This window comes from Netta rufina (assembly GCF_964035555.1).
Source record: "Netta rufina genome assembly, chromosome: 2".
Classification (NCBI taxonomy): domain Eukaryota; kingdom Metazoa; phylum Chordata; class Aves; order Anseriformes; family Anatidae; genus Netta; species Netta rufina.
In genome coordinates, this window is record NC_140124.1 from 79833772 (window position 1) to 79846474 (window position 12703).

At 39.7% G+C, this 12703-nt stretch overlaps 1 protein-coding gene across 1 annotated transcript in view; it reads left to right on the forward strand.

Annotated features, from left to right (window-relative positions):
* Window positions 1–2865: 2865 nt before the first annotated feature.
* Window positions 2866–12703, forward strand: part of LOC311206362 (heterochromatin-associated protein MENT-like) — a gene marked incomplete at its 3' end in the record, with an annotated part of 28477 nt that continues 18639 nt past the window's right edge. Inside the window, exons 1-8 of the mRNA XM_084281642.1 lie at window positions 2866–2909; window positions 4481–4696; window positions 5783–5869; window positions 6577–6714; window positions 8484–8601; window positions 9157–9299; window positions 10728–10895; window positions 11756–12137. Of these exons, the coding sequence (XP_084137768.1) occupies window positions 4529–4696; window positions 5783–5869; window positions 6577–6714; window positions 8484–8601; window positions 9157–9299; window positions 10728–10895; window positions 11756–12137 (1204 nt within the window). The 5' untranslated portion in view covers window positions 2866–2909; window positions 4481–4528. The remainder of the gene's footprint in view (window positions 2910–4480; window positions 4697–5782; window positions 5870–6576; window positions 6715–8483; window positions 8602–9156; window positions 9300–10727; window positions 10896–11755; window positions 12138–12703) is intronic.

Genomic DNA, 12703 nt, shown 5'->3' on the forward strand with positions numbered 1-12703 from the left:
CCCCCAGAACAGGGTTCAGCTGTCTGTCATCATGGACCTGCCGTGGTGCAGCCCAACTGCATACTATTGACTCAGCTTTATTAAGAAACGTATCATTAAGGTGTCAAAAAGCTTGTAAGTAATGGCCACACACACTAAGTCAAGTAAAACCACAAATAGAGGAGCTATTGTCAGGATTGAATAGTTAGCATAGCAAGGATTTAAAAGGAGAAACACTAACACAAAGAGGTTTTGAAACCTCAATTAAAAAAATTCAGTAATTGGAAGGTAACAACCTGCACCATCAAGGCTCGGCGTCTTCTGGGGAGCAACAAAGACCTCCCTCTATTGAGTAATGCCTGGCCAGCAAAGGCTCCTCAGAGTGGTAAGCATATTAATTCTTGGCCTTATGGCATATTAGTTCAAGGTCTATGCTGTGTGTATTCAACAATAAAAAGTTACTGGGAAAGACTAAACTTATCTTAGACTAACCCTGTTTGCAGAGTCATGCTGTGTAATAGCAGAAGTTGCCCAAAGAAAGATGGGAAGAGTCCCATGCCAAACCCAATAAAAGGTCCTTCCATGCTGAATGTTGTGCATCCCCTCACTCATACCACAAGTAAAGGGGAAAAGGGGAGTTGGAAGAGTTTTTTTTGTGACTCTCTGTACTGCTTTCATGGTAACCAGGGTCTGGCCCTCAGTTGAGGCTAACCCTTACAGAATCGTTCAGGCTAGAAGTGACCACCTGAGGTCATCTGGTCCAACTCCCCTGCTCAGGTGGGGTCAGGACTGTGTCCAGTTGGGTTTTGAGTATCTCCACCAGTTGAATGGGATTTCCCACAGTGTTAAAACAACAACAACAACAACAAAACATAACCAGACTTAGTCTAGGACTGATTTTAAATTGTGCTGCTTTTAAACAGATGCAACCACAAGAGAACTGATTGTAAAAAAAAAAAAAAAAAAAAAAAAAAAATGCCCAAAGAGTCCACTCAAATTACTGAGTAAGCCAATTACAGGTAGAAAGATGCAACCTCACATCCACATTGAGCAAGCTGGGGATGAAAGATGGCTTCAAAAAGTCCAAAATCACTTCATCGGATTGCCTGAGGAAAATGACTAGTTTTATCAGAAGACTTCTTATGACCATTTGTCAGAGGCCGATGTATTTGCAGACAACAGGTCAGGAGTTTGATACTGCAAAACACTGTTTCCAGCATTGTTTGCAGCAAGTCACTATTTCCTCTACGTGGCATGGCAAAACCAAGAGCACCTCCTCTTTCATGTGTTTGCTCCCCTTGGAAACTCTGCTCTCTCTTACTTAACAGGATCTTGCAGTGGATACCACAAAGGGTGTCTACACAATTTGGGCAACCTTTCTTAATCTTCCTGTATTTTTGACCAATCTTTGTAGCGTGTAGTACAGTAATTATCATCACTAACAGGTTTTTGTTTTTTTTTTTCCTTCTCCTATACATTTAGCTAAAAAATAGGTAACAGCAGTTTCAGATATGTAGCAAGAACATTTCTTAAGCACATAACTAAACATAATAGTGTCTGCTATATTTCTGAAGAAAGAAAACAAGATGGATATTCCTATGAAAAATGCAGACACTTAGAAATAAAATATAAAAAAAAGAGAGGCACATGTATCGCTCCTGAAACCTTGTATGGCATACATATCAGTCAGATTCAAAGTGGATATAAACACAAAATTGTATTTCTAGTTCTAAATATGCGTTTGAACTCTTTATACTGATGATTTTTCCATACAGGTTGACCGCATGCTGGTAATCTGTTTGTTCTGCATTTGTCATACTTGTGGGCAGGGAGCACTCCTAAGTAACCACACATGTAGCACAACAGATAAATAACAATCGCGAAGGAAATGGATCAATGCAGTTAATCTAAGCCACACAGATAAGAGCAGAGGAAAACTGGAATTGCTAATTACGTTGGTTAAAGTAAAATATTTGTATACAGATAACTGCCTTGTATTACATCTCTACTGATCTCTGACTTTACACATTTTGCTGTTTTCACTCTCTACTCCAATACAACAAACAGCTTCAGTAAAACAAGTCATTACAAGCAGAGCTTCCAAGCAGTTTTTTGTGGATGATCCAAACACCCTTCATTTGTAACAGAGGAATAAGGAGCTTGGTATGGTGCAGGGCCTTTAGTTATCTAAACCACCTTCACCTCCTCTTCTAGGAGCCACGTTCTGTTAAAGCACCATCCAACAGTTCAAGTGACCCCAGTGTTCACTTACACCTCATCATTTATTTTAGGTGACTGTGGTAGCACTTTCTGAGCTCCCTTGAGGATCTGATTTCTGAGACATAAGAGGACAAGTGTAAAACATCACAAAATAAGGGTTTTATGTGACCTGACAGACACAAGTATTCAAACCTTTCTCCTCTGAAATTTGACAACAGTCACACTTTGCCATCTGACAACAGCAATAACAACCTACTTCAGTACTCCATTTCAGTCAAATCTTTTAGATTAGTTTATATTAATTTCACAATTTCGCAGAGTAAGAAGAAAAGGAAGCTATAAAATTATTTCAGCGTGTCCCTTATCAATGCAGTGTGTCTCTATTCCCTTCTGCAATTCCCATAGTTTTGCAGGCCAGACACCACTGGGAGAAAGGCATACTGGCCTTCATGTTTCAGGATGCAAATCAAGTAACAGTGGTTTTGAACCTCACCCTCCTTCTGTCCTTCTCTGTAAATTCTGCAAGCTGGTGATGGAGAGAAGAAACGGGAATAAATGAGGGAACGGGCACGTTAATACAAGAGGAGGATGTAGGGAAGAAAAGGGAGGTGCAACCATTTCTACATTTCCAAAAGTATTCATTGCCTCACATACCACCAACAGATCCTGACTGAAGACATCTTAACTCTTCCCTCTCTCACAGGATTCAGGTAGTGTAAACATTCGTATCTATATAACCAGCTTTATTTTGGAAGTCTTAAAAATTTGTATAAATTCTTTGGAACTGAGCAGTTAAATGATGGCATAAATGTCATGCAGGGGTAGGGGCTGTTCGTTTTTTAGTACAAACTGCAGCGCTTTGGAAAACACCATGCAAAGGGCGCAGTGATCAGGATGCAAACCCAGACTGTGCAAAACCTGTGCAGCCTGAGAGGGCAGAAAGTTTCCTCACAGTAGGCAGGGTGCCTACCTTAATCACCAGGCTATGAGTTGGTTTAGGATCAGGGGAGTATAGACTGAAGGACAGAATGCTCTCTTAGAGACACATGACAGCATGACTCTGTAACACAGTATTGGGTGTATTGGCTCAAGCCTCTGCTTCATTCATATAAAAAAAGCTACTGGATCAGGCATCCAGATTTTTTCTTTCCCAGATGACCAAACTGTCTAGTAGATTGATGAACTTCACACAAACCTGCACTTGTTCTCTCTCTCAAGCCTGAGAAATGTCTGATTGCTGCATGCACATTCAGTTCAGGCACACACTGGAAATAGCAGAGAGATTGGTTTGAAATTCTTCAGGCAAAAACATTCATCCCAGCCCTGTTCCCTAGATATGCTCTGAGAGTATCTAGTTGATCAGCTCCTCCAGGCACAGCGGTAAGAGATATCTCAGCATTTTTAGGACAAGGTATGAGCAAGGCTGCAGGGTGTCCACCTCTGAAGCACTCCTGAGAAGGCTTGGAAGCTGTTTTGGAGCCTTGGGAAGCTTTGAAATCCAAATTCAAGGATCCTGGAGGCTCCAGGTATCTCTAACACTGCATGGCAACTGTCTTTAAGGACTGCTGGTTTTGATTTAAGCATGTAAATTGTGGGTGAAGATGGACTAAAATGTTCCATTGTTTTTGTTGATCTAATGCTTAGTCTTGCACCTGATGCAACTGTGCACTGTCTTTGGTATGAGCAGTCCTCATACTGTTGAAGACAATGGAAATTTCTGAATTTCTGGGATTGTAAGATACAGGAGTTTACTTGAAAAATAGTAATTAACAAATCCAGCTACAGGTACCAAACATAGATCTATCTCTACAAAGAACATTTAACAATGTACAGATCTCTAGAAGCCTTTTAGATACGAGTAAGGAATTGCATGAATTCACTACGTTTCTTTCAGTGGAAAATAACAGTTAAGGAAGTTTAAAGAAATAAGGAGAAGAGCTCAAAGAAGCACAGTGGGAAATGCTTCTGTTTCACAACATCAGAACCAAAGAATAATTATATGAAACTTAAGCAAATGCTTTCTTATTATTTTTTTAATATTTTCGGTTGTGAAAACATTCCTAGCTAAAATAGTGCTTATCTGATGATGGCTAAGTAAAAGGGTTGAAACAAGACTATAAATATTTAGGAGTGACGGGAAAGGGAGAAATAATGCAGGTCTTGAAAAGAGACCTGCTCTCTGACTGTATTTGGTATCTGTGCAGTATTTTGACCATTAACTTTTTATTATTTTTTGTGTTTATTTTTTATTTTCTTCTTATTATTATTTTTAATCATAAAGAAGCAGTCATCACCTCTGTCTGCCAATCATTTACCTTAGGCTGTATCGATGGAGTCTTTCTCAGCGTCAACCAACAGCTTTGCTCTGGACCTTTACAAAAAGCTGAATGAAACTTCCAAAGGCCAGAATATTTTCTTTGCTCCTTGGAGTATTGCAACTGCTCTTGCCATGGTCTATCTGGGTGCAAAAGGTGACACTGCAGCACAGATGGCTAAGGTAAGCTGTGAAATTAGCAGTATTAAAGCTGGTTCCCACATGAATTGCATTACCCACCTGCCTATGTGAAACAGAAAGGAGCAACATGGGGAAAACAGTGATTTGTCATCGTGTTGGGTACAAGAAATAATCTCATTCACGCTGCCTGCAGTCCTGCAGGTCATTTGTCTTCCAGTTTATTTCCAAGAGCTCCCTGCTCTACTACTACTCCTACATTTAGCTTACACTTAACAGTTGCCAGAGGGAAGTTATTGACATTAGAGACTACTGCAGTCTTGTTGGGAAATCTACCTTCTATTTAAATTGCCCTTGAAGAGAATAATTCACCTGACGTTGTGCTCAAGTAGTAATAAAGAGACATCTTTATTAACAAAATTAATATGCAACTAAGACACTACAGAGAAAGGAAAGCCAGAGATACTATCACTGCTTCTAGACCCCAGGTGTTCCTGAAAGTGGTGTATCTGTGTTCTCATTCTGCACACCCAAACCAGCGAGCTCTCCTGATTCCAAGCCTGACTGCACAGGAGCAGTACAAATGTCTTTGCTTGTAACACGGTTAGCCCACAAATCAGGTAATGTTTCTCCCATGCATAATGGGGACACACTAGCAGCGAAAAAATGATCTCATGATCACTTTTACAGAACTTGTTGGTCTTGTACTGTTTTATTTATGTACATACATTATTTTATTTATGTACATACGTTAACTTTAGAGTTTTACATTGGCATCCCAGTAGTAAGACTCTGAACTGCACTATGTTGTTTGTTCTGCTTAGTCACGATCTGAAAATAAATTCCACATAACTAAGCAAGAATTGACCATTGTTCCAAATAAATTCATGTCTGAGCCATGATATTGCTCTGTTATTAAGTAGTAAATATGACTAAAATAGATATAATTATGATATAATTATAGAGTATAATCGAGAGTAAGGTCTTGTCCTCATTAACTTCAGTAGACTAACTAATATTGTGCATGACCGGTGAATTTTCCTAAGTAGAAAATTAATACAAATACATATACTTGAGCACATTTATCTTCTTAAAACAAGCTGTCTTTATGAAAATTTGTCATTGTCACAGGTGCTTCATTTTAACCAGACTGGAAGAGAAGAAGATTCTTCTGAGACAACAAGGCCTTCTCTGGGGAGACCAAAGAACAGAGAAATGGTATGTATTACAACAAAAGACTCAGAGGAATAAATATCATTCTCCTTTTAGCTGGCCCAGGATGAATCCTCAGGATAAATCATTATGTCTGCATTCATTTTAGTAATTCACTGACTTTCTAAGTTGTAGCAAGGTCTGCCTGATGCGGTCCTCCAGACATCTCTCTCTGTTACCTCTTCAGCCTGTCCCCATTCCTTTGCAAAACTCAACCTCTTCTATCCTCTGATCACCAAGTTCTTTTCCGTGTGTCCTTCCTAGAAGCCCATGTCTCAGCACGAGTGAAAGAAGACCAGAGCAAGGAATGCCGCCTCACCAACCTAAGGTTAAGTCACCGTGCACCAGTTGCATAGATTCCCATTGTCAAAAGCTCAAAAAGCTCAAAAGCTGCAAGGCTGCCTTAACGGTCCTCGTGATACTCAAAATTAGGCCTATGACTGAAAACAGATGATCCAACCTCCTGGCTGCACCATCAGCAGATGACCCCAAAGGTCTAGGCAGCTCTGCAGAATCAAACCTTCACCCCACAGACAGAAACAATTTGTCCAGTTGTATGTAGTGCTGCAAATATGCTAGATACTCAAAAAAGAGCTCCAGCCCTTGGCATTCCTTTTAAATTAAAATGACCTGAGGCTTTTCAAATGACCACGGAAGGTGCAATGCTCCAGAGAGAAAAAATATTTCCATACTAATTGATGTCTCTTTCCAAGGGTCCTGAGCATGAGGAAGCTGAAGACATCCATGCAGGCTTCAAAGAGCTCCTGTCTGCCATCAAGAAGCCCAGAAACACCTACTTGCTGAAAAGTGCCAACCAACTGTTTGAAGAGAAGACCTACCCATTACTGCCGGTGAGTTGAACATTTTTGCTTAACAAATATTCTGAGTTTAAAAGGTATTAATAATAAAGGAAATCAAAATTTTCCAAACGATAGCACTGCGGTTCTAGTAAGAAGGTGAGGACAGCCATACTGGGCTAGTCTTACATGGACAAGAGGTCCACCTTGTCTCTTTTCAGCCTGCTTCTTGTTAGCATCGCTGTTGGTTTGTTTTTCCTCTAAAGGAAGCTTCTCTGTATCCCTGGTCATCCTTGTTCCCCTTGTCAGTGGTACTTATACTCCAGCATTTCTGAGATGGGGAGGCCAGAACTGCACAGAGAATTCAAACCATAGGCACACCATGGCTTTACAGAGCAGCATATTAATGTTTGTCCTTTTATTACTTCTTTCTTTCTAAGTCTTCAAGTTATATTTGCCTTTTTGACCATTACTAGGCAAGTATTTTTCACATAACTGTCCATTACAGCTTCAACACCTCATTCCTGAAGTGTAATCATGCTCTATATACTACCCTCCACTGCATGATTTACAGATGTTTCAATGTGTATATTGGAATGCAAATATTTAAATCTATGTTCTATAAATTAAATATTTTAGCACAGATCTCATCACTTATCCCTATAGAGCTCCAATAGCAATATTCATTTACCATGAACACTATTTCCTCCTCCTGTTGGTTTCCATTCTTTTAAATGGATGAGATCTTTCTCTGTAGTCCCATGGATACTCAGCTTCTTCAAAAGCCTTTGGTGGGAAGTCTTCTGAAATGCTTTTTTTTAATCCAATTAGGCTGTCATGGCTTAACCTTCTTACCCACAGGCTTTCTGACACCTTCAAAAAAACTCCAACAGATTTGTAATGTAGAACTTCCCATTACAAAATGCTGATCCGATACATCATGCTTATCCACATGCCCGCTAAACCTATTTATTCATGTGCCCTGTGGGCTCATGAGTTTGCAGTTCCCTGTATCTTTGACATCCTTTTAAGAACTGACATTGCATTAATCATCATCCAGTTTCTTGGAAGGTGGTTTTAAATGAGATTACGGTTCTTTGATCTTGGAGTTTGCTTCCACCTCCTGAGTAATTAGCAATTACTCAGTCATTAAACTAAATAAATCCTGATGAATGCATATTGCTCATTTTCTCCACAATCTCATGTATCTACCCTTTAAGACTAATTAGAGAATTTCCTGCTGGGAATCTCCCTGAACTGTCTCAGAAAAGACAGCAATGTAAAAGTCAATTCTAGTTTTCTGCCACAATGTTATCCTACCAGAACATTCCTTTTATGCCTGACCCTCTATTGTCCTCACAAACTCTTGGCAGGTTCCTTGAGTCTGAAGTAAATCTAAAAATGTTGTTTTAACTTTGTATGAGGCTACTCTTCCCTCTTGTACTGAACTCTACATCACAAAGCAGAAAATACTTCAATGATATGAAAAGGTCATTCTGAGAAATAACAATGATAAAAAAGGTGAAGAATGTTTATTTCATTTGACATTTCAAAATTACAAATTTCCATTTTGAATTTCAAGTACAAAAACATGACTTATCACTCTCCATGAGACAGAAGTACTGAATTTTGATCCATCCTTAATTAATATTTAGCACAGAATGTATCAGACCTTATTTTAAGGGTTATCTAATTTCAAATTAAACATATTTTCACCAACTGTGTATTAGCAGATTGTATAACCTGTTGAAGTGATTATTTCCACAACTTTTGTAGCTTAAATTTTACTACATAAGTATTCATTTTCCAATTTTATCTTTCAGAAATACTTAGAACTCATCACAAGGTATTACAAAGTAAAACCACAAGCTGTAAACTTTAAGACAGCTGCGGAACAAGCCAGAGCACAGATCAATTCCTGGGTTGAAAATGAAACAGAGAGTAAGTTAAGTACCACTCTAATGGCTTTTTCTTTTCCCATTTTCAAACTATTTGCATTTCCACTTGTATTTCTCCTGCAGCCAGGGATCCATAAGAGATGGAAACTCAGGGGAGGTGACAAGCAAAGTGCAGTTAAATGGCTTGAAGAATGGCTCCCTCCAAACCTAACTGCTGCTCTTTACAAGATCCTTCCTTTCATCCTTCCAGCCATGGCCACCTCTGAATTATTTCTGTTCATTGGAGGCAGAAATAGATACTGAATGGCTCCACCCTGATTAATGAAGTCTTCTCTTCTGAATGTTTTAAGCTGCATGCAACCAGCTTCACAGAATGTCCAAACTTTAACCAATTTCCAATGTCAGCTACTATAAAAACTGCTGTTAATAGATTTAAAAATAAGATACTTTTTACCATATGTGTACTATGAAAAATGTACAGGAAAAAAGTCTCCCAGGTGCACTTTTGTTAAATACATAGGCACAGAGAAAGCACAACTAAAACTGGTAATTCACACTGTCATACTGAAATAACAGTCGTATTTGTCTGATTTTGAAGGGAAGATCCAGAATCTGCTGCCTGCAGGATCTCTTGATTCTCACACCATACTGGTCTTAGTAAATGCCATTTATTTCAAAGGAAACTGGGAAAAGAGATTTCCTGAAAAAGATACTTCTGAGACACCATTCAGATTAAGCAAGGTAAATTCCTTCAATCTATCTATTACTGAAGAGCGACAAACCTCTAAATATTTCACCTGCATTTCATACGCCACTGCAACTCTACCTGTAGATAGGCACATGGTATAAATGCAGTGAGAAGAGCAATTGTAAAAAGAAGTCAGAATTATTTACAGAGATGCATGAGAATAAGATTTTCTCTCTAATCAGTAGCTCCTTGCTGCCAAAACACTATAGTTAAGTAACTTAAGCATAAGAAGAAATTTCTGTTAAGTGTTGAGGTGCCATTTTCAAAAGGGACTGAGCTACTTCGGAGAGCAGTGTTTAGACACCTAGGTCTCTTTTATGCTTTTGAGACAGATAGTCTGTAATCTGAGTTCAAGCAATCTGAACCAACTGTTCTTTCCTAATGTACCCTTGCGGTTGCGCAAAACCTGATGTGGAAGTTTCATGAGGGTTCAACATTTTAGCCAAGCGTGTGTGGACGATGTGTTTGGTATACGCTGAGGATATGATTGAGCTAACTGTTTAAACATTCATGCACTGACAATTCACGGTAGCTCATGCATGAGTATTTCTGGATTATGTCAAAGGTGAGCAAAAGGATTTGTCAGTCGAAACACATACCTTGTTTGACATAGATTATGAGTGCAAATATCTTTTGTATACCAGGTGATTTGAAGCAATCGTGTCGATACTGTGGCTGTGTATCTGATAGCTACTACACTACACATGTGGTTTTAGGATTACTCATGGTACACAGCGCACAGAGGGTTTAATTCACAGCGTATCTGATAGAAAAGCCTGCAAACAGATGAACTTTTGCACTTGTGTAACAATGGAAAGGAGAGAGTGGATGTATCAGCAAAGGTCTGTGAACATAATCACAGCTTGGGAATGCAGAAAATTGCTGGGTAATTTTATTCCATTTGCTAATCAAACCCTCTGTGGTTTGAGGAAGAGGAATATCCAGCACAGATCACAGATATAGTTTAGAGGCAAATTAAGAAAATCAGTATTGTTTGGGAGTATGCAAAAGAGTTGATGGCATCCAAGGAAAGGAAGTCAGCATTTCACCCCTTACCCTCAATCAACATATTCACTCCAACAGTGTACAGTCTGTGAGGAAACCTGAAATACAGAGTAATTATTTGCTTATCAAAGCTCACTCCTTGTTTTTAGAGTGAGAAATACATTACATGTAATTAAGTTAGCAGGTTGGTAGTATATGTGTCTATATGGATTTTTTTTCAAAGATTCCATTGATTTTGGAACAGGGGTGTATGTGATACTGTGTGAAGGAAACGGTACTGGAAAAATATTCAGATGTTGCTGAGTCTTACACTTGTTTCCAAATCTTTGCTTTCAGTTCAAAGAAGCAAGTAATCTTCATTACTTCTAAGGAATGAAGTAGTACTCCTGATTTTTTATGTCTTAATTGTTTCACAGACCAGGACTAAGCCAGTACAGATGATGTTTCTGAGAGATACATTTTTAATCTTTCAAGAGACAACCATGAAATTCCAAGTCATTGAGCTGCCGTATGTGGAAAATGAAGTCAGCATGTTCATTCTCCTACCAGATGACATCAGTGACAACACTACTGGTCTGGAGCTGGTAAAATTGACATACTGTTGCATCACATACACTATGAGACATTAATGGAAACAGATGAAAATAGCGAGGAAGAATGAGCTTCAAAATTATGGCAGAAAGGGATTTGCTGTGTATATAATTTGTTTCATAAGCTATAATACAATGATTTCTCAGCCTAGGATTCAGGGCATCTGTTAATGATGTGAACATAATATTATACTTGATACACCTAAAAAAGTATGTCCACACTACTGTCTTAGCCTATTTTGTATCCTCTTTTCTATTGCCAGAATAGCAGAACAAGGAAAGGGAAAAACAGATCTGAAACATCATGCCATAGAATTAATCTTCTTCTGAAAACTGCATTAATCATTTTATGTCATTTGCAGTCCGGATTTGCACCTGATACTTTGTGGTGAGGATTCTCAAACTAAGCACTGACCATCCTGACCCACTAGGTATCAGCAGCCACTCATGGTCATGCCAGGATCGGTTTCAGACTCTAAAGAGATCAGAGCAAACATTTTTATTTGTACCCAAGGTCCCATGCATCCTACTTACTTAGCACCAAGAGAATATACCAAGAGCCTATTAGTATCACCATGACATCGTAAAAAAGTAGTGCTTTTCACATCCGTAAAAAATAAGGAACTATTCTGCAGGTTCACTGCTACACCTTACCACCTTTAAGGAAACAGACAAGACTGTACGTCACGCAGCACTTTGCAGGATCACGTCCTAAGAATACAGAGAGCATCCCAGCTGCGTACACAGCTGGTAGCTGGACTTTATTTTACATCTTGATGAGTGTTACACCCTGGTGTGCATGTCTTCTCTTTGTCCTTTGCATTATGACTATTTTCTTCCCAAATTCATTGCAGGTGGAAAGAGAGCTGACCTACGAGAAACTGGCTGAATGGTCCAACTCAGACTATATGATGAAAGCTGAAGTAGAACTGTACCTGCCCAAACTGAAGCTGGAAGAAAATTATGATCTTAAATCCACTTTGAGCAGCATGGGCATACGAAACGCTTTTGATCCAGTTCAGGCTGATTTCACAGGGATGTCAGTGAAGAAGGACCTCTTCATCTCAAAAGTTATTCACAAAGCTTTCGTGGAGGTCAATGAAGAAGGTACTGAGGCAGCAGCTGCCACAGGTGTCCTGGTGATGAGAACAAGAACACCTAAAGCAACTTTTAAAGCTGACCACCCCTTCCTCTTCTTTATTAGACACAACAAGTCCCAAACCATCCTCTTCTTTGGCAGATTCTGCTCACCCTAGTCAGCATTACTCCCTGCCCTGCAGAGCAGCAGATAGTGGTTTGCCAACTCGGGGTAAAACCTGATACTTCTGCTGCAGCTGGAGGGATACCTGGACCTGGACTTCCTCTACCAGACCACGCACCCCACAGCCTGAAGCAAAGCTTCTCCTTTTGCTTCTCCTACACCAAAATGATAGCCATGACAGTGTCTAGGGGAGCACGCAATGCCTCGTGTTGACCGAGCAACCCTGGTTAGCACTCAGATTAGCCTGCTGGGGTAGCTCTGTCCCTCAGCCACTATCAGCCGTGGCATTGCCATCCCCCTTTCCCTCACTGTAGTGCATGCAAACGTGAGGCCCAGTCCTCGCCCTCATGACTACATCCTGATTCAGATGTGGTCTGCACTTACTTCCACCTTGCTATAATTAGCCCATTGAGCCCTTGATTAGGTCCCTGCATTGCAGCTATGGGCACCCCTCCCCCCAAAAAGCTAGCCGCCCCTCTTGTTTCTTACACACACCCCCAGACTTAAGTCTTCGTCATCTCTGAATTTTGCATCAACACAT